This window comes from Daphnia pulicaria, chromosome 2, assembly GCF_021234035.1.
Source record: "Daphnia pulicaria isolate SC F1-1A chromosome 2, SC_F0-13Bv2, whole genome shotgun sequence".
In the NCBI taxonomy this organism is placed as follows: Eukaryota; Metazoa; Arthropoda; class Branchiopoda; order Diplostraca; family Daphniidae; genus Daphnia; species Daphnia pulicaria.
Genome location: NC_060914.1, coordinates 1,783,408 through 1,803,190, shown reverse-complemented (window position 1 = coordinate 1,803,190; position 19,783 = coordinate 1,783,408). Strand labels below are relative to the sequence as shown.

The following is a 19,783-nucleotide window of genomic DNA, read 5'->3' as shown; positions in this document are numbered from 1 at the left end:
AGCCATAGACGGCGCTATTCATCTTTCTCAGGGGACAATTACGCGAAGAAAGAGAGACTCCCCTCATCCCTTGCCCCACCTCTTTTGTTATTATGCACCGCCGCAAAAGACAAATGGCCTGTCACTCGCACACAGCCAACAAAGTAGTGGACGAGAATATTGCCGGGATTTAGATATCAAGTGTCTTTCTATATTTAAGTCCTTTCTCAACTCATCTTCATTGGCGCAAATGAGACGAGTAAAAGAAGAATAGATAACAAATTATTAAAGGTGACAAAAACAAATTAAATTTTGATAATTCGATACGCAAATACGCATTGTATTTTACCTCCTTATTTTACAATTCATGATGTACCAGTATTGTTTGCTTTTCTTTTGTTCCTTTGCTGGACCCCTTGGTAATATCCTGGTAAAGAAGTTAAATAACAAGATTGAATATTAAGTTGAAAATTAGACTTTACCTGTGTGGTAGCCAGCCATGTACCACGACATCAGCATGGAGTAGAGAGAATCAGAATCCATTTCTGCAGTACCATGAGCGGGCCAGGCACTTGGAGCTGGAGGTGGTGGAATGGAAGACAAGCTGTGATTTGGCACAGAGAAATTTGGTATCAGAGGTTCTGGTCTGACAGGTTGCCAATCCAATCCAGCAATAGGTACAGGCTTAGAGGGAGACTGAAATCCTTCACATTCCATGTCACTGGAACTTTCAGGTGCAACTTCACCAGCAGCAACAATTTGTTGATTTCTAGCAGCAAGACCAGATGAAGGTTTCAAATCCTTGATGAATACAACTTCCTCATTGTCATAGCCTGGAGTTAATAGTATCAACATTTTGAAGAAAAAGAAACTGTTTAGCATCAATAATTATTTCTAACTATGTTTCATTATATACAAACCAAGATATCTGACGAGACATGTTGAATTAGGCTGCTTGATTTTCTTGATGATGGCTTCATATTCAACACCATCCTCAGAGTAAACTGAACGAACATGGTCTCCAACTTTCCAACTTCCCTTCTTTGACGCTTTTGATGGTGATACAGCTTGTTCTTCTTCTGGAACATCAGATGAAGTGCTTTCTGGGGCTTCCTCTTCGAGACTCAATTGAGAGGCTACCTTCTCCTTCGCTAAGTTGACTGCTCGATCGTATGCTTGTATTAATGCCGTATCATCCCATGCATCCTCGTTAGAGTCTTGATCCTAAACCATCACAAACAAACTTCATTATGGAACTACAGAAACTTAAATTTATTAGAATGAGACAAATATATACTTGGTCATCCCGCTTGAACAACACGAAATTGTTTTCAGCCATAATGATAAACACAAATAAGAAACAAAAAGGTTAGATATTTGATATTTTGATAACTCCGTTCAAAACTTCAAATAAGTTAGCAGACAGGATAAAGACATGAAGTGTTTCTAAACAGCAAGACGAAGACGTCGATGTGTTTCTCACATTTTTTAATGAATTCAAAACTGATTTAAAAGGATTTTTTAAAAATCAGTATCACATTAATTAAAAATTTGTTCATTTAATAGAAATTTCAAGATTTTGAGTGCGGATAATCCGCTCATTTGTTACATTCGTTTACCTGGTCCAGACTCCCAGTCAACCCAGATGCTGTTTAGTGTAGATGGATTTGTTTGCATTATTTTATTGGAAGCTAAAAAATCTAAAGCTAAACTTGTCTCTCTGTTGTTGGCGTTTCTGCCCTAAAAAATGTCTTCACCTAGAGGATCTGGAAATTTTAAGAACGTTAGAAAAAATGCTCGAGAGCAAAGGTTGCAGTTTATGAATTCTCAGGCTGCCCTGATTGCTCAAAAAAAGAAGGAAATTGAAGAAAAGCTAGCTCAACAACAGCTACCCCAGAAAGAAGTAAAAGTAGAACCGAAAATAGAAGTACAGGAAGTCATCCCAAACGGACAAGAAGAAGCCGTGCAGTAATTTTATTTACAAAATTGTTTGTAAAATTGTGTTAAAACATTTTCAATTTTCTCTCAAGGCTACCACCAAAAGCACCAGTATTACCATTCAAGAATGATGGAAGCTTTCTTGAAAAATTCAGACAAATGCAGCAGCAAAATGCAAAATGTGATGTTCAACATGGTGGTGCTTCACAGAGTTTGCAAGCTGATTATTCTTGTCCTCCTCCTATTGATGTGTCGGTCCCACCACCACATTCGCTACCCAATCCATACTACACCCAACATCCACCCCCACCATCATATCTCAGCGCTCCACCCCCAATGAATATCAAAGAGGAGACAAAGGAAGAAAACCGATCACCATCCCCCTACTCTCCTTCAAGACCATGTGAAGATGAAGATGACCTTACATTCTTCAACAAGGGTGAGTGTAGCACTTGCATTTGGGAATGGGAGCAAAAGTGCTGGACTGGGATCACTACACCAGAGCAGTACTCATGGGTTTCCTAGTTTCTCAATTAGACTACCATCATCAAGGGCCGTCGAACTCGTCCGAGGACTCGGGGAATTTCTCTCAAAGGTTTTCTTGATTTGCCGAGAAACACATCACTTGAATAAATTAAGAAATTATTTTACCTAATTATGAACTAATAAATTCTAACCACTCAATAGCGGACTAAGACGCAAATTCAAAGAAGAACCTGACGACTCAGATAATTCAAGTAAACTAAAGGAGAGGGAACGGAAAAGACAGAGCCGTTGGGGGCCTCAAGAAGTGAAGATTGAACCTCCAACTATTAATCCTGTACCGTTCTCAAATGTGCATATGGGTTTTGATGGTCCATCCACAACCAATCAAACCGTCTTGGGACGCAGCTCATTTCTGTCTCGCATCACTTCCGCCGACCCACAAATCCTCACCTATGCTGTGAGGGTATTCGGGACGACTGATTTGACGGAAGACCAATGGAAGCAATGTTTGGACCAAGTGAAAGTATAATTTTTTGATTGAATTAAGCCTTTGATATTTTAATCTGTTACTTTGTTCGTAATAGATGCAATACGTTTATCAAGAGATGTTAAAGAAGAAGCAAGAAAGAGACAGACTTGCTCAGGTGGGAAAAGTCCGATACGAGTACGACAGTGATGAAGAAACTGAAGGAGGAACTTGGGAACATAAAAGACGTAAGGCTGAAATGGAGAAAACAAAAGATCGGGCTGACCAGTTAACTGAATGTGGTCGAGGAAAACATCACCTTGGGTAATGGCTATCAAATTTCTAAGAAGATTAAGTTTATTTTAACCGAGTTTTTGTCGTAAACAGTGATTTTCTTCCGCCGGAAGAGTTGGCCAAGTTTATGGAAAAATTCCAAGCCGTGCAAGAGGGACGAACCGTTGACGAATCTGATTACAAGGAGTTCAAGATTGCTGAAGACAACGTTGGCTATCAAATGTTGAAAAAGTTTGGTTGGACAGAAGGAGAAGGTCTCGGAATTGGTGGATCCGGTATCACAACGCCTGTTAACGCAACCAGACGAAACGAGGCGCAAGGTTTGGGAGCGATTAAACCGGAAGACTTGACGAGTAATGATAATGAATACGACGCGTATCGCAAAAGAATGATGTTAGCTTACCGTTTTCGACCCAACCCTCTCAACAATCCGCGCCGGGCCTATTACTAATCGTGTCTCACCTGTCGTTGTTTGTGGTGCTTAAATTAGTTTAAATGTATTGTCCCCCAAAGTAGTGTTGCACCGTTTATTTCGTATTATTAACTCATATTACATCACTTCCTTCATTTTATCTTCGATCTTTGCCAGATTATTATCCCATTGTTGTTTTTTGTTTGCTTCGTTCATTGCTTTTCTTGTTGTGTAAGGCATGACCCTTAAAACTTCGCATTTTTTTATGCATTCGTCAAACCAGGTTGTAACATGCATACAATCGACTACACAGAAGTATAACAGATCTTGACCCTTCATCTTCCTGTATATTGATCTGGGATCCTCCCTCAAAATGTCTTCAATAGCTTTTTGTGCTTCCACTGGTGATTTAAGAAATGACAGACGGTATGCAGGATCTTCCGCATCAGGGGAAAATTTCCGGATTTGAGACAGCGCGTCTTGAGTAAAAGCTACATTTAACGTTTTTTCTTGACCGCCTAATGTGATCCATTCAGGGTTCGATACAGTTGTGGGTGGATTTGGACCACAGTAAGTTGGATCATCAATTGCATCAGTTGATTCAGACACTGCAGTGGTGGCTGAATCTATTGCTTCAGTGGTCACAGAATCTGTCTGATCATTGTCTTGTGGGTAGTCATAAGAAGGGATGTATGGTTTAATATCTATGATTGGTGTTCCATCCAAGAGATCTAAGCCACAGAGATGAACAGTATCCCCTTCAACTTTCTCTATTTTGGCCAGAGTAAGTCCAATAGGATTTGGTCTGTGAGGTGACCTAAAAGATGAACAGGTTCAAACACAGATTCAATGTTCTCAAACTTAATTACCTACCTAGTTGAGAAGAGGCCAACTCTTGCACCACCAAGTCGGGGAGGAGCTACCATTGTTTTCGTAAATGGCCGGCCATTCTTGTGAAATAAAAACAAAATCCTGAACAGAATATTAGTTATTCCAGTTGCAACTAATAGCTACAGGTTATTTATATAAAAAAAAATTACCAGACATGGGAGAACTGATTAAGGTTTTTTAGTGAATGATGAGGCTGACTAAATATTTCAGTTGATATTTTAATGAAACCTCTCGTCAAAGAAGAGACAGAAGGTTGTCGAGGAGTTGCGTTTTTAAATTTAAACCAGGTAGAAGCGTACCCTAAAATATAAATGCAATGATGAAGTAGAAGTAACTCCTCAGTATGACAATTTTTTCACCAAATTTTGTTCACTTACCGATAGGTTTAAAAACAAAACTTTCAATTTTAGTCTCTTCTTCGGCCATTTAAATTATCAAAAACAGCACTTATTCTGTAAGATTCCTTTTAAATTTTCACGGAGTGATAAAAAAAACAAGCCGAAAAGGAGAGCTCTCGTGCGTCGTGAACTGAACGTGATTTCAATTTCAAGCAGACAGCAACTCTTTTATGCACCAAGCCTCTTCTTTGAGTGCGCACGGCTGGACCAGAGCCATTTACATTTACTATGGTTACGCGTAGGGCTGTGGCCCGGGCGATGAAAACCCGGGCCAACGCCCGGGCTGAATGAAAAAAACCCAACCCGACTCGACCCACCGAGGCATTTTTTTTAACGGGGCGGGCGACGGGTTGAACCCCCGGGTCCGCGGGCCAACCCGAGCGGTGGCGCCATCTAGTAGTCAGCTCTTTATTCTCTATGCCTGCGGCCTCAAGAAAGACCTAAAAATATTGCCGCCAAATGCTCTACGATAATTTCGTAGCATGAAAAGTAGGATAAGTGGTAGAAAAGGGCGTTCAGGGGTGTTCAGAAGACAGAATTGACGTGTCACTGTTGGAAGAAGAAGAAAATTAAGAAATTTAGGGAATCTTTTTAAGTTTGTAAAAAAAAAGTGTGTTTGACCCGATTTTTTACCCGGGCCGTTACCCGGCCGGTAAAATTTTTTGACCCATGGGTCGGCCCGGTCCGAACCCATTTACTCTGTTGGCCCAACCCGCTCCAACCCGCGGAAGAAGAAAAACCCATCTAAAAAACCCATTAAAAAAACCCGCTAAAAAACGTCCGGGTCACAGCCCTAGTTACGCGTCTCTTATGGCGGAAGACGAGTAACCTGAGCCCCGTTCAAATCCGGGGAACTTTGGTCTAGCGTAAAGTCAGACCCTTTTGCTATTCGCTTTTCTGTAGCTTAATCATCTGCCCGTAATAGAATTTATCGTGGGAAATCTGCCCGGTACTTGAAGATTTCGTCATCACGGAGATGCTATAGACATCTGGTGGTGATGCTAATTGTTGCGTCATCAAAGATTGCGTCATCACGGCGACGACATCTGGTGGTGATTTGTTTGGGCATGTTTGGGCATGTTCCATAAAAGCTTTTGGGGGAGGAGCCTGTGTTGACACATTGTTGACACAGACACAGGCTCCTCCCCCAAAAATGTCCGTGACATGAATAAGCCCCTCCCCCAAAAGCTTGTTCTTTTATTATATATGGATTCTCTCGGAGATGGCGTCGTCTTGATGGGTCCTCTACGGACATGCCTCCTTCAAACTCTATTCCGCCCCCTCGATTCCTATCAAGTGGTCCCGCCACTAGCGGCGATAGTCTCCACTTATTACAGAAAACGGCGAAATCATCAAAATCTTACGAACCCATTGTAACAAAATGCACTTGATTTAATTAAGATTATAGGAAGTAGCCTAGTGGTTAGAGCGGCAAGGTGCGGAGTCGAAGATCGTAGATTCGATCCTAGCGAAGGCAATACCTTTTTTTTTTGTAATTTTACCTAAATTTAATTAGCTTGCAAAATATTGAGAGGAAACCAATTAAGACAGTAATCCAAGCCCAAACCTATAAAGACTAAGTAGTAAAGCAATAGTTTCCCACAACGTATTGTTAGAACTTAGAAATTTCAAATGGTAGTAAGGTGGCGCCTGGCACGTAGTGTTGTTACACACCCACCAGGTGGCAGTGATGGATGATAGGAATTCAAGACGACACCAAAAGCATATGGAAGCCATTAACGTTGAGAGCCGTAACCATAGTAAATGGCTCTGGCTGGACTACTTTTACCCTAAAACCGGGACGGAGCAGTTGGACATCCTGTGTTGCGCATTTTCCGTAAATATGCCAAATCCAATTTGTGTCCAATCTGTGTTAAGCGTCTACAGCGACTTATGGGAAAACCAACCATTTCACTTTTAAAATATTCTTTTCTTCTCGATAACTAATTTTTACCTCATTGTTGTACCTAACAGTGGATTCGCTAATCACTTGGTGATAACCTAATTTTTCTCTCAATCTCCTTCTAAGTCTACTTTATTTTTAGTTAATTTTTGTTTGAGAGTCCTTTTTCATGATTGACCCGGCTAGCAAAAGAGCCCGAACTGTATAGCTACTACTAGCTAGTTGGTGTATATTGTTGTTCAGTTGTTCACTCTAAAAAAAATACAATTGAAATTCTATTATATTGAAAATCTACTTTCATAATTTTTTGTTGACATTTTCGTGTTACGATTTCAAGATTTTCATAGTGTGCCACGGTGGAAATCCGCGTTACCTAAACGAAAATTTAACTTTAAATCCTTCAGCGGAGTGTCCATAATACAACGAGGGGCCAATATTCCATTACCCCATAGGATTTTAAAAGTTATTCATGTTCGAAAATCTACTTTCATCATTTTTTGTTGAAATTTTTGTGTTACCATTTCAAGATTTTCATAGTGTGCCACGGTCGAAATCCGCGTAACCCAAACGAAAATTCAACTTTAAAACCTTCAAAGGAGTGTCCATAATACGTAGAGGGGCAAATATTCCATTACCCCATAGGATTTCAAAGGCTATTCATGTTTGAAAATCTATTTTCATCATTTCTTTTACATTTCAAGATTTTCATAGTGTGCCACGGTTGAAATCCGCGTTACCCAAACCAAAATTAAACTTTAAAACCTTCAAGGGAGTGTTCATAATACGACGAGGGGCAAATATTCCATAACCCCATAGGATTTCAAAAGTTATCCATGTTCGAAAATCTACTTTCACAATTTTTTGTTGAAATTTTCGTGTTACCATTTCAAGATTTTCATAGTGTGCCACGGTCGAAATCCACGTTACCCAAACAAAAATTCAACTTTAAAACTTTCAGGGGAGTGTCGATAATACTTAGAGGGGCAAATATTCCATTACCCCATAGGATTTAAAAAGTTATTCATGTTTGAAAATCTACTTTCATCATTTTTTGTTGACATTTTCGTGTTACGATTTCGAGAATTTCATAGTGTGCCACGGTCGAAATCCGCGTTACCCAAACCAAAATTAAACTTTAAAACCTTCAAGGGAGTGTCCATAATACGACGAGGGGCCAATATTCCATTACCCCATAGGATTTCAAAAGTTATTCATGTTCGAAAATCTACTTTCATCATTTTTTGTTGAAATTTTCGTGTTACCATTTCAAGATTTTCATAGTGTGCCACGGTCGAAATCCGCGTTACCCAAACCAAAATTAAACTTTAAAACCTTCAAGGGAGTGTCTTAAATACGTAGAGGGGCAAATATTCCATAACCCCATAGGATTTCAAAAGTTATCCATGTTCGAAAATCTACTTTCATAATTTTTTGTTGAAATTTTCGTGTTACCATTTCAAGATTTTCATAGTGTGCCACGGTGGAAATCCACGTTACCTAAACGAAAATTCAACTTTAAAACTTTCAGGGGAGTGTCCATAATACGACGAGGGGCAAATATTCCATAACCCCATAGGATTTCAAAAGTTATTCATGTTCGAAAATCTACTTTCATCATTTTTTGTTGACATTTTATTCGTGTTACGATTTCAAGATTTTCATAGTGTGCCACGGTCGAAATCCGCGTTACCCAAACGAAAATTCAACTTTTAAACCTTCAAGGAAGTGTCTTAAATACGTAGATAAGCAAATATTCCATTACCCCATAGGATTTAAAAAGTTATTCATGTTTGAAAATCTACTTTCATCATTTTTTGTTGACATTTTCTTCGTGTTACAATTTCAAGATTTTCATAGTGTGCCACGGTCGAAATCCGCGTTACCCAAACGAAAATTCAACTTTTAAACCTTCAAGGGAGTGTCTTAAATACGTAGAGGGACAAATATTCCATTACCCCATAGGATTTAAAAAGTTATTCATGTTTGAAAATCTACTTTCATCATTTTTTGTTGACATTTTCGTGTTACGATTTCAAGATTTTCATAGTGTGCCACGGTCGAAATCCACGTTACCCAAACGAAAATTCAACTTTAAAACTTTCAGGGAGGTCTCCATAATACGTAGAGGGGCAAATATTCCATTACCCCATAGGATTTAAAAAAATTTTCATGTTTGAAAATCTACTTTCATTAATTTTTGTTGACAATTTATTCGTGTTACGATTTCAAGATTTTCATAGTGTGCCACAGTCGAAATCCGCCTTACCCAAACGAAAATTCAACTTTTAAACCTTCAAGGGAGTGTCCATAATACGTGTCGAAATCCGCGTTACCCGAATAAAAATACAAAAATGCACACCAGTGCACGCCAGAGCACGCCAGAGCACATCAATGCACGCCAGAGCATGCCAGTGCACGCCAGAGTACGCCAGTGCACGCCAGTGCACGCCAATTTACACCAGAGTACGCCAGTGCACGCCAGAGTACGCCAGTGCAAGCCAGAGAACGTCAATGCACGCCAGAGCAAGCCAATGCACGCCAGAGCACGCCTGTTCACGCCAAAGCACGCCAAAGCACGCCAGAGCACGCCAGTGCACGCCAGAGCACGTCAATGCACGCCAGAGCACGCCAGTGCACGCCAGAGCACGACGATTCACACCAGAGCACGCCAGTGCACGTCTGAGCACGTCAGTGCACGCCAGAGCACGCCAGTACACACCAGAGCACGTCAATGCACGCCAGAGCAAGCCAGTGCACGCCAGTGCACGCCAGAGCACGGTAGAGCAGAGCAGAGAACAGCTCAGCACTTGAAGTTGCTATAATATTTTTTTCACTTGTTAAAACCATTTTTTAATTACAGGATGTGTAAATCAATGTCCAATACACCATTTCAAGTCTATTGAATCAATAAATTTATAGAGCAAATCATGAACAAAAAGTTTTAGAAAAACGCACATCACAGCACTTGGATTTTTAAAAATTATTCAAGTTATTTGAGTTCTATTGTCGGGTAGTGGATTTCTATTGTCAACCACTTGAGTTCTGCATAGCAGAGCACGCCAGAGCACGACAGAGCACGCCAGAGCACGCCAGAGCACGCCAGTGCACGCCAATTCACACAAGAGCACGCCAGTGCACGCCAGCTCAGAGCACGCAAATTCACACCAGAGCACGCCAGTGCACGCCAGAGCACGCCAGTGCACGTCAGTGCATGCCAATTCACACCAGAGCACGCCAGTGCACGCCAGATCATGCCAGTGCACGCCAGTGAACGCCAGAGCACGCCAGTGCACGCCAGAGCACGGTAGAGCACAGCAGAGAACAGCTCAGCACTTAAAGTTGCTATAATATTTTTTTCACTTGTTAAAACCATTTTTTAATTACAGGATGTGTAAATCAATGTCCAATACACCATTTCAAGTCTATTGAAACAATAAATTTATAGAGCAAATCATGAACAAAAAGTTTTAGAAAAACGCACATCACAGCACTTGAATTTTTAAAAATTATTCAAGTTATTTGAGTTCTATTGTCGGGTAGGGGATTTCTATTGTCAAGCACTTAAGTTCTGCATAGCAGAGCACGACAGAGCACGACAGACCACGCCAGTGCACGCCAGAGCACGCCAGTGCACGTCAGAGCACGCCAAATCACACCAGAGCACGCCAGTGCACGCCAGAGCACGCCAGTACACGCCAGAGCACGTCAATGCACGACAGAGCAGGCCAGAGCACGCCAGAGCACGTCAGAGCACGCCAGTGCACGCCAGAGCACGGTAGAGCACAGCAGAGAACAGCTCAGCACTCTAAGTTGCTATAATATTTTTTTCACTTACTTCGTTACACATGTAATGGTATTTTTCATGTTGAATCAGTGAAGAATACTCTATTTTACAATAATTCTAAGAGAAAACTCACTACATGTGACAGGTTGCATTGCTGTTGAAGAAATACCAAAAAACGTCCCAAACATCTATCATGAAATATTTCAAAATCTTGGTGGAGACCTTTCCTATCACATGTAATGGTATTTTTCATGTTGAATCAGTGTAGAATACTCTATTTTACAATAATTCTAAGAGAAAACTCACTACATGTGACAAGTTGCATTGGTGTTGAAGAAATACCAAAAAAACAACCATAACATCTAGCCTGAAATATTTCCAAATCGTGGTGGAGACCTTTCCTATCACATGTAATGGTATTTTTCATGTTGGATCAGTGTAGAATACTCTATTTTACAATAATTCTAAGAGAAAACTCACTACATGTGACAAGTTGCATTGGTGTTGAAGAAATAACAAAAAAACAACCATAACATCTAGCCTGAAATATTTCCAAATCGTGGTGGAGACCTTTCCTATCACATGTATTGGTATTTTTCATGCTGAATCAGTGTAGAATACTCTATTTTACAATAATTCTAAGAGAAAACTCACTACATGTGACAAGTTGCATTGGTGTTGAAGAAAAACCAAAAAAACGTCTCAAACATCTAGCCTGAAATATTTCAAAATCGTGGTGGAGACCTTTCCTATCACATGTTTTAGTATTCTTTGTGTTAAATAAGTAAAGAATACTCTATTTTACAATAATTATCACAAGAAACTCAGAACATGTGACAGGTTGCATTGGTGTTGAAGAAATACCAAAAAAAAAACGTCCCAAACATCTAGCCTGAAATATTTCAAAATCTTGGTGGAGACCTTTTCTATCACATGTAATGGTATTTTTCATGTTGAATCAGTGTAAAATACTCTATTTTACAATAATTATAAGAGAAAACTCACTACATGTGACAGGTTGCATTGGTGTTGAAGAAATACCCAAAAACGTCCCAAACATTGTAAGGATTCTGAGATGCGCCTTTCTATTTTTGATCTGGGTCAAAGTTGATCCAAGTGCCTTTCTCTTTTGTGACCTGTTGTGACCTACCAATTTCCCTTTCTCTTGACCTATTATTTCTCACTTTCCCTTTACTTGTTTCCGGTATAAAACCCAACGCAGAGTCTCATTCTTTAGCTCAGTCTTTCTGGCTCATTCTGTAGTTCAAGTTGACTCTGGTTATGTAGACGAGATGAGGCCCCAGTCAGTATACTCTGGGATGCTATTCCTAGTCTATGTAGCTATCGGAAACTTACTATGTTCTATATCTTTTTCTTCATTAAAAATGTATTGATTATTATTTGTATGTCGGCTTGAAGAGTCTAAGTACCATGTTGGCTGATCAACTTTCATGTAAGAACAATACAAACTAATTACTTTCAACAAAGGATCTTTTAGTTGACGATTGAGTGGAAAAAGCCATACGGCCAAACCGCTTGATTCGTTACACTGGTGGCAGCGATTACCGAACTCAACGCTTCGAGGAGATTGGAGAACCTTGGCCAACCGCCCACCTACCACAAAGGACGGCCATACACTCTTCAGCTTCAATCATCACGACCATCCCTGGAAGAACAACAGAAGAGGATCCGCTCAGAACTGACAATTCATTTTAGAGTAGACTGTATGAGTAATATCACAGTTGAATTAAGAATTAAGAAACGTGAAACAAGTTATTGACTAATTCAAAGAAATATTGATGGGAGCGAGAAAGAAAAAATTCTCGCCAGCCATGATTACAGAAGACAATTAAATTTTAATGCATAAATGTGTATCTCACTGTCAGTTCTGTGCAGTTTTATGTCTCTTAATAGGTTGCGGGACGCAACCTGTCGGGAGGGTGAGTGATGTAAGGATTCCGAGAAACGCCTTTCTATTTTTGATCTGGGTCAAAGTTGATCCAAGTGCCTTTCTCCTTTGTGACCTGTTGTGACCTACCAATTTCCCTTTCTCTTGACCTATTATTTCTCACTTTCCCTTTACTTGTTTTCGGTATAAAACCCAACGCAGAGTCTCATTCTTTAGCTCAGTCTTTCTGGCTCATTCTGTAGTTCAAGTTGACTCTGGTTATGTAGACGAGATGAGGCCCCGGTCAGTATACTCTGGGATGCTATTCCTAGTCTATGTAGCTATTGGAAACTTACTATGTTCTATATCTTTTTCTTCATTAAAAATGTATTGATTATTATTTGTATGTCGGCTTGAAGAGTCTAAGTACCATGTTGGCTGATCAACTTTCATGTAAGAACAATACAAACTAATTACTTTCAACAAAGGATCTTTTAGTTGACGATTGAGTGGAAAAAGCCATACGGCCAACCCGCTTGATTCGTTACAACATCTAGCTATGAAATATTTCAAAATCTTGGTGGAGACCTTTCCTATCACATGTAATGGTATTTTTCATGTTGAATCAGTGAAGAATACTCTATTTTACAATAATTCTAAGAGAAAACTCACTACATGTGACAAGTTGCATTGGTGTTGAAGAAATACCAAAAAAACAACCATAACATCTAGCCTGAAATATTTCCAAATCGTGGTGGAGACCTTTCCTATCACATGTATTGGTATTTTTCATGTGGAATCAGTGTAGAATACTCTATTTTACAATAATTCTAAGAGAAAACTCACTGTGACAAGTTGCATTGGTGTTGAAGAAATACCAAAAAAACGTCCCAAACATCTAGCCTGAAATATTTCAAAATCTTGGTGGAGACCTTTCCTATCACATGTTTTAGTATTCCTTGTGTTAAATAAGTAAAGAATACTCTATTTTACAATGATTATCACAAGAAACTCAGAACATGTGACAGGTTGCATTGGTGTTGAAGAAATACCAAAAAAAACGTCCCAAACATCTAGCCTGAAATATTTCGAAATCGTGGTGGAGACCTTTCCTATCACATATAATGGTATTTTTCATGTTGAATCAGTGTATAATACTCTGTTTTACAATAATTCCAAGAGAAAATTCATTATATGTGACAGGTTGCATTGGTGTTGAAGAAATACCCAAAAACGTGCCAAACATCTAGCATGAAATATTTCAAAATCTTGGTGGAGACCTTTCCTATCACATGTAATGGTATTTTTCATGTTGAATCAGTGAAGAATACTCTATTTTACAATAATTCTAAGAGAAAACTCACTACATGTGACAAGTTGCATTGGTTTTGAAGAAATACCAAAAAAACAACCATAACATCTAGCCTGAAATATTTCCAAATCGTGGGGGAGACCTTTCCTATCACATGTATTGGTATTTTCCATGTGGAATCAGTGTAGAATACTCTATTTTACAATAATTCTAAGAGAAAACTCACTACATGTGACAAGTTGCATTGGTGTTGAAGAAATACCAAAAAAACAACCATAACATCTAGCCTGAAATATTTCCAAATCGTGGGGGAGACCTTTCCTATCACATGTAATGGTATTTTTCATGTTGAATCAGTGTATACTACTCTGTTTTACAATAATTATAAGAGAAAATTCATTATATGTGACAGGTTGCATTGGAGTTGAAGAAATACCAAAAAAACAACCATAACATCTAGCCTGAAATATTTCCAAATCGTGGTGGAGACCTTTCCTATCACATGTATTGGTATTTTTCATGTGGAATCAGTGTAGAATACTCTATTTTACAATAATTCTAAGAGAAAACTCACTACATGTGACAAGTTGCATTGGTGTTGAAGAAATACCAAAAAAACGTCCCAAACATCTAGCCTGAAATATTTCAAAATCTTGGTGGAGACCTTTCCTATCACATGTTTTAGTATTCTTTGTGTTAAATAAGTAAAGAATACTCTATTTTACAATAATTATCACAAGAAACTCAGAACATGTGACAGGTTGCATTGGTGTTGAAGAAATACCAAAAAAAACGTCCCAAACATCTAGCATGAAATATTTCCAAATCGTGGTGGAGACCTTTCCTATCACATGTAATGGTATTTTTCATTTTGAATCAGTGTAGAATACTCTATTTTACAATAATTATAAGAGAAAACTCATTATGTGTGACAAGTTGCATTGGTATTGAAGAAATACCGAAAAACGACCCTAACATCTAGCTTAAAATATTTCCAAATCGTGGTGGAGACCTTTCCTATCACATGTAATGGTATTTTTCATGTTTAATTAGTGTACAATACTCTATTTCACAATAATTATAAGAGAAGACTCATTAAATGTGACAGGTTGCATTGGTGTTGAAGAAATACCAAAAAACGTCCCAAACATCTAGCATGAAATATTTTCAAATCGTGGTCGAGACCTTTTCTATCACATGTAATGGTATTTTTCATTTTGAATCAGTGTAGAATACTCTATTTTAAAATAATTATAAGAGAAAACTCATTATGTGTGACAAGTTGCATTGGTATTGAAGAAATACCGAAAAAACGACCCTTACATCTAGCCTAAAATATTTCCAAATCGTGGTGGAGACCTTTCCTATCACATGTAATGGTATTTTTCATGTTGAATCAGTGTAGAATACTCTATTTTACAATAATTATAAGAGAAAACTCATTACATGTGACAGGTTGCATTGGTGTTGAAGAAATACCAAAAAACGTCCCAAACATCTAGCATGAAATGTTTCTAAATCGTGGTGAAGACCTTTCCTATCACATGTAATGATATTTTTCATGTTGAATCAGTGTAAAAATACTCTATTTTACAATAATTATAAGAGAAAACTCATTACGTGTGACAGGTTGCATTGGTATTGAAGAAATACCGAAAAAACGACCCTAACATCTAGCCTGAAATATTTCCAAATCGTGGTGGAGACCTTTCCTATCTTATGTAATGGTATTTTTCATGTTTAATTAGTGTAGAATACTCTATTTTACAATAATTATAAGAGAAGACTCATTAAATGTGACAGGTTGCATTGGTGTTGAAGAAATACCAAAAAACGTCCCAAACATCTAGCATGAAATATTTTCAAATCGTGGTCGAGACCTTTTCTATCACATGTAATGGTATTTTTCATTTTGAATCAGTGTAGAATACTCTATTTTAAAATAATTATAAGAGAAAACTCATTATGTGTGACAAGTTGCATTGGTATTGAAGAAATACCGAAAAAACGACCCTTACATCTAGCCTAAAATATTTCCAAATCGTGGTGGAGACCTTTCCTATCACATGTAATGGTATTTTTCATTTTGAATCAGTGTAGAATACTCTATTTTAAAATAATTATAAGAGAAAACTCATTATGTGTGACAAGTTGCATTGGTGTTGAAGAAATACCAAAAAACGTCCCAAACATCTAGCATGAAATATTTTCAAATCGTGGTCGAGACCTTTCCTATCACATGTAATGGTATTTTTCATGTTTAATTAGTGTACAATACTCTATTTTACAATAATAATAAGAGAAAACTCATTATGTGTGACAAGTTGCATTGGTATTGAAGAAATACCGAAAAACGACCCTAACATCTAGCTTTAAATATTTCCAAATCGTGGTGGACACCTTTCCTATCACATGTAATGGTATTTTTCATGTTTAATTAGTGTACAATACTCTATTTCACAATAATTATAAGAGAAGACTCATTACATGTGACAGGTTGCATTGGTGTTGAAGAAATACCAAAAAACGTCCCAAACATCTAGCATGAAATATTTTCAAATCGTGGTCGAGACCTTTCCTATCACATGTAATGGTATTTTTCATGTTGAATCAGTGTAGAATACTCTATTTTAAAATAATTATAAGAGAAAACTCATTATGTGTGACAAGTTGCAATGGTATTGAAGAAATACCGAAAAAACGACCCTTACATCTAGCCAAAAATATTTCCAAATCGTGGTGGAGACCTTTCCTATCACATATAATGGTATTTTTCATGTTGAATCAGTGTAGAATCCTCTATTTTACAATAATTATAAGAGAAAACTCATTACATGTGACAGGTTGCATTGGTGTTGAAGAAATACCAAAAAACGTCCCAAACATCTAGCATGAAATATTTCCAAATCGTGGTGAAGACCTTTCCTATCACATGTAATGGTATTTTTCATGTTGAATCAGTGTAGAATACTCTATTTTAGAATAATTATAAGAAAAAACTCATTACGTGTGACAGGTTGCATTGGTATTGAAGAAATACCGAAAAAACCACCCTAACATCTAGCCTGAAATATTTCCAAATCGTAGTGGAGACCTTTCCTATCACATGTAATGGTATTTTTCATGTTGAATCAGTGTAGAATACTCTATTTTACAATAATAATAAGAGAAAACTCATTATGTGTGACAAGTTGCATTGGTATTGAAGAAATACCGAAAAAACGACCCTAACATCTAGCTTAAAATATTTCCAAATCGTGGTGGAGACCTTTCCTATCACATGTAATGGTATTTTTCATGTTGAATCAGTGTAGAATACTCTATTTTACAATAATTATAAGAGAAAACTCATTACATGTGACAGGTTGCATTGGTGTTGAAGAAATACCAAAAAACGTCCCAAACATATAGCATGAAATATTTTCAAATCGTGGTCGAGACCTTTCCTATCACATGTAATGGTATTTTTCATGTTGAATCAGTGTAGAATAATCTATTTTAAAATAATTATAAGAGAAAACTCATTACATGCGACAAGTTGCATTCGTGTTGAAGAAATACCAAAAAACGTCCCAAACATATAGCATGAAATATTTTCAAATCGTGGTCGAGACCTTTCCTATCACATGTAATGGTATTTTTCATGTTGAATCAGTGTAGAATACTCTATTTTAAAATAATTATAAGAGAAAACTCATTACATGCGACAAGTTGCATTGGTGTTGAAGAAATACCAAAAAACGTCCCAAACATCTAGCATGAAATATTTCCAAATCGTGGTGGAGACCTTTCCTATCACATGTAATGGTATTTTTCATGTTTAATTAGTGTACAATACTCTATTTCACAATAATTATAAGAGAAGACTCATTAAATGTGACAGGTTGCATTGGTATTGAAGAAATACCGAAAAAACGACCCTTACATCTAGCCTAAAATATTTCCAAATCGTGGTGGAGACCTTTCCTATCACATGTAATGATATTTTTCATGTTGAATCAGTGTAGAATACTCTATTATTCAACAATTATAAGAGAAAACTCATTACATGTGACAGGTTGCATTGGTGTTGAAGAAATACCAAAAACGTCCCAAACATTTAGCATGAAATATTTCCAAATCGTAGTGAAGACCTTTCCTATCACATGTAATTGTATTTTTCATGTTGAATCAGTGTAGAATACTCTATTTTACAATAATTATAAGAGAAAACTCATTACATGTGACAGGTTGCATTGGTGTTGAAGAAATACAAAAAAATGTCCCAAACATCTAGCATTTTGAGGAGGAGAAGAATGAAGAGGAGGAGATTGAGGAGGAGGAGAATTAGGAGGTTGAGGAGGTTGAGAATGAGGAGGTTTAGGAGGAGGAAAATGAGGAGGAGGAGAATTAGGAGGTTGAGGAGGAGGAAGTATGGGAGAATGAGGAGGAGGAGTTTGAGGAGGAGGAGAATGAGGAGGTTGAGGAGGAGGAGAATGGGGAGGAGGAGTTTGAGGAGGAGGAGAATTAGGAGGAGGAGGTTGAGGAGGAGGAGAATGATGAGGAGGAGGTTGAGGAGGTTGAGGAGGAGGAGGTTGGGGAGGAGGAGAATGAGGAGGAGGAGATTGAGGAGAAGAAGAATGAGGAGGAGGAGGTTGAGGAGGTGGAGAATTAGGAGGAGGAAGAGAATGAGGAGGAGGAGGTTGAGGAGGTTGAGAATTAGGAGGAGAATGAAGAGGTTGAGGAGGAGAAGAATGAGGAGGAGGAGGTTGAGGAGGAGGAGGTTGAGGAGGAGGAGAATGAGGAGGTTGAGGAGGAGGAGAATGAGGAGGAGGAGGTTTTGGAGGAGGAGAATGAGGAGGAGGAAGTTGAGGAGGAGGGGAATTAGGAGGAGGAGAATGAGGAGGTTGAGGAGGAGGACAATGAGGAGGAGGAGGTTGAGGAGGTTGAGGAGGAGGAGAATTAGGAGGAGGAGTTTGAGGAAGTTTGGGAGAATGAGGAGGAGGAGAATAAGGAGGAGGAGTTTGAGGAGGAGAAGAATGAGAAGGGGGAGAATGAGGAGGAGGAGGTTGATGAGTTTTTGGAGAATGAGGAGGAGGAGAATAAGGAGGAGGAGTTTGAGGAGAAGAAGAATGAGGAGGAGGAGATTGAGGTGGAGGAGAATAAGGAGGAGGAGGTTGAGGAGGAGGAGGTTGAGGAGGAGGAGTTTGAGGAGGAGAAGAATGAGGAGGAGGAGATTGAGGAGGAGGAGAATGAGGAGGTTGAGGAGGAGGAGAATGAGGAGGGGGAGGTTGAAGAGGTTGAGGAGGAGGTTGAGGAGTTTTGGGAGAATGAGGAGGAGGAGAATAAGGAGGAGGAGTTTGAGGAGGAGAAGAATGAGGAGGAGGAGTTTGAGGAGGAGGAGAATGAGGAGGAGGAGGAGGAGGAGGAAGAGGTTGAGGAGGAGGAGAATGAGGAGGAGGAGGTTGAGGAGGGGGAGAATTAGGAGGAGGAGGTTGAGGAGGAGGAGAATGAGGAGGAGGAGGTTGAGGTGGTTGAGGAGGGGGAGGTTTAGGAGGAGGAGAATGACGAGGAGGAGATTAAGGAGGAGGAGAATGAGGAGGAGGAGGTTGAGGAGGTGGAGAATTGGGAGGAGGAGGAGAATGAGGAGGAGGAGGTTGAGGAGGTTGAGAATTAGGACGAGAATGAGGAGGTTGAGGAGGAGGAGAATGAGAAGGTTGAGGAGGAGGAATTTGAGGAGGAGGAATTTGAGGAGGAAGAGAATGAGGAGGAGGAGGTTGAGGAGGAGGAGAATGAGGAGGAGGAGGTTGAGGAGGTTTTGGAGGAGGAGAATGAGGAGGAGGAAGTTGAGGAGGAGGGGAATTAGGAGGAGGAGAATGAGGAGGAGGAAGTTGAGGAGGTTGAGGAGGAGGAGAATTAGGAGGAGGAGGTTTAGGAAGTTTTTGGAGAATGAGGAGGAGGAGAATAAGAAGGAGGAGAAGAATGAGGAGGAGGAGATTGAGGAGGAGGAGAATGAGGAGGAGGAGGTTGAGGAGGAGGAGGAGGTTGAGGAG

The 19,783-nt window shown here is 39.0% G+C and overlaps 4 protein-coding genes and 2 pseudogenes across 5 annotated transcripts; 1 reads left to right on the top strand and 5 right to left on the bottom strand.

Annotated features, from left to right (window-relative positions):
- Positions 1–289: 289 nt before the first annotated feature.
- Positions 290–1,430, bottom strand: LOC124327285 (survival motor neuron protein-like). Its single transcript, XM_046786280.1, has 4 exons — positions 1,277–1,430; positions 900–1,203; positions 462–812; positions 290–406 (listed from the first exon to the last, which is right to left on the bottom strand). The coding sequence occupies exons 1-4, from the start codon at positions 1,316–1,318 to the stop codon at positions 345–347; spliced, it is 759 nt and encodes a 252-aa protein (XP_046642236.1). The 5' UTR covers positions 1,319–1,430; the 3' UTR covers positions 290–344.
- A 180-nt stretch (positions 1,431–1,610) lies between these two features.
- Positions 1,611–3,913, top strand: LOC124327129 (SURP and G-patch domain-containing protein 1-like). 2 transcript variants are annotated; one of them, XM_046786046.1, is made up of 6 exons: positions 1,611–1,947; positions 2,010–2,356; positions 2,443–2,512; positions 2,605–2,926; positions 2,988–3,193; positions 3,257–3,913. In XM_046786046.1, the coding sequence occupies exons 1-6, from the start codon at positions 1,727–1,729 to the stop codon at positions 3,612–3,614; spliced, it is 1,524 nt and encodes a 507-aa protein (XP_046642002.1). In that variant the 5' UTR covers positions 1,611–1,726; the 3' UTR covers positions 3,615–3,913. The 2 variants fall into 2 exon arrangements, with proteins under 2 accessions (XP_046642002.1, XP_046642003.1); XM_046786047.1 differs by having other exon boundaries at positions 1,612–1,947; positions 2,455–2,512.
- Positions 3,677–5,064, bottom strand: LOC124327226 (tRNA (adenine(37)-N6)-methyltransferase-like). Its single transcript, XM_046786194.1, has 4 exons — positions 4,844–5,064; positions 4,616–4,766; positions 4,449–4,547; positions 3,677–4,392 (listed from the first exon to the last, which is right to left on the bottom strand). Exons 1-4 carry the CDS (start codon positions 4,890–4,892, stop codon positions 3,714–3,716), a joined length of 978 nt encoding a protein of 325 aa, XP_046642150.1. The 5' UTR covers positions 4,893–5,064; the 3' UTR covers positions 3,677–3,713.
- Positions 5,065–18,077: 13,013 nt separating this feature from the next.
- LOC124327349 lies at positions 18,078–18,677 on the bottom strand (annotated as a pseudogene).
- A 297-nt stretch (positions 18,678–18,974) lies between these two features.
- Positions 18,975–19,574, bottom strand: LOC124327348 (uncharacterized protein DDB_G0271670-like; the record flags this gene model as incomplete). Its single annotated transcript, XM_046786356.1, is given in 1 exon segment — positions 18,975–19,574. A coding segment is annotated over 1 exon segment (600 nt), but the record flags the coding sequence as incomplete, so codon positions are not given.
- A 136-nt stretch (positions 19,575–19,710) lies between these two features.
- Positions 19,711–19,783, bottom strand: part of LOC124327351 — a 684-nt pseudogene continuing 611 nt past the window's right edge.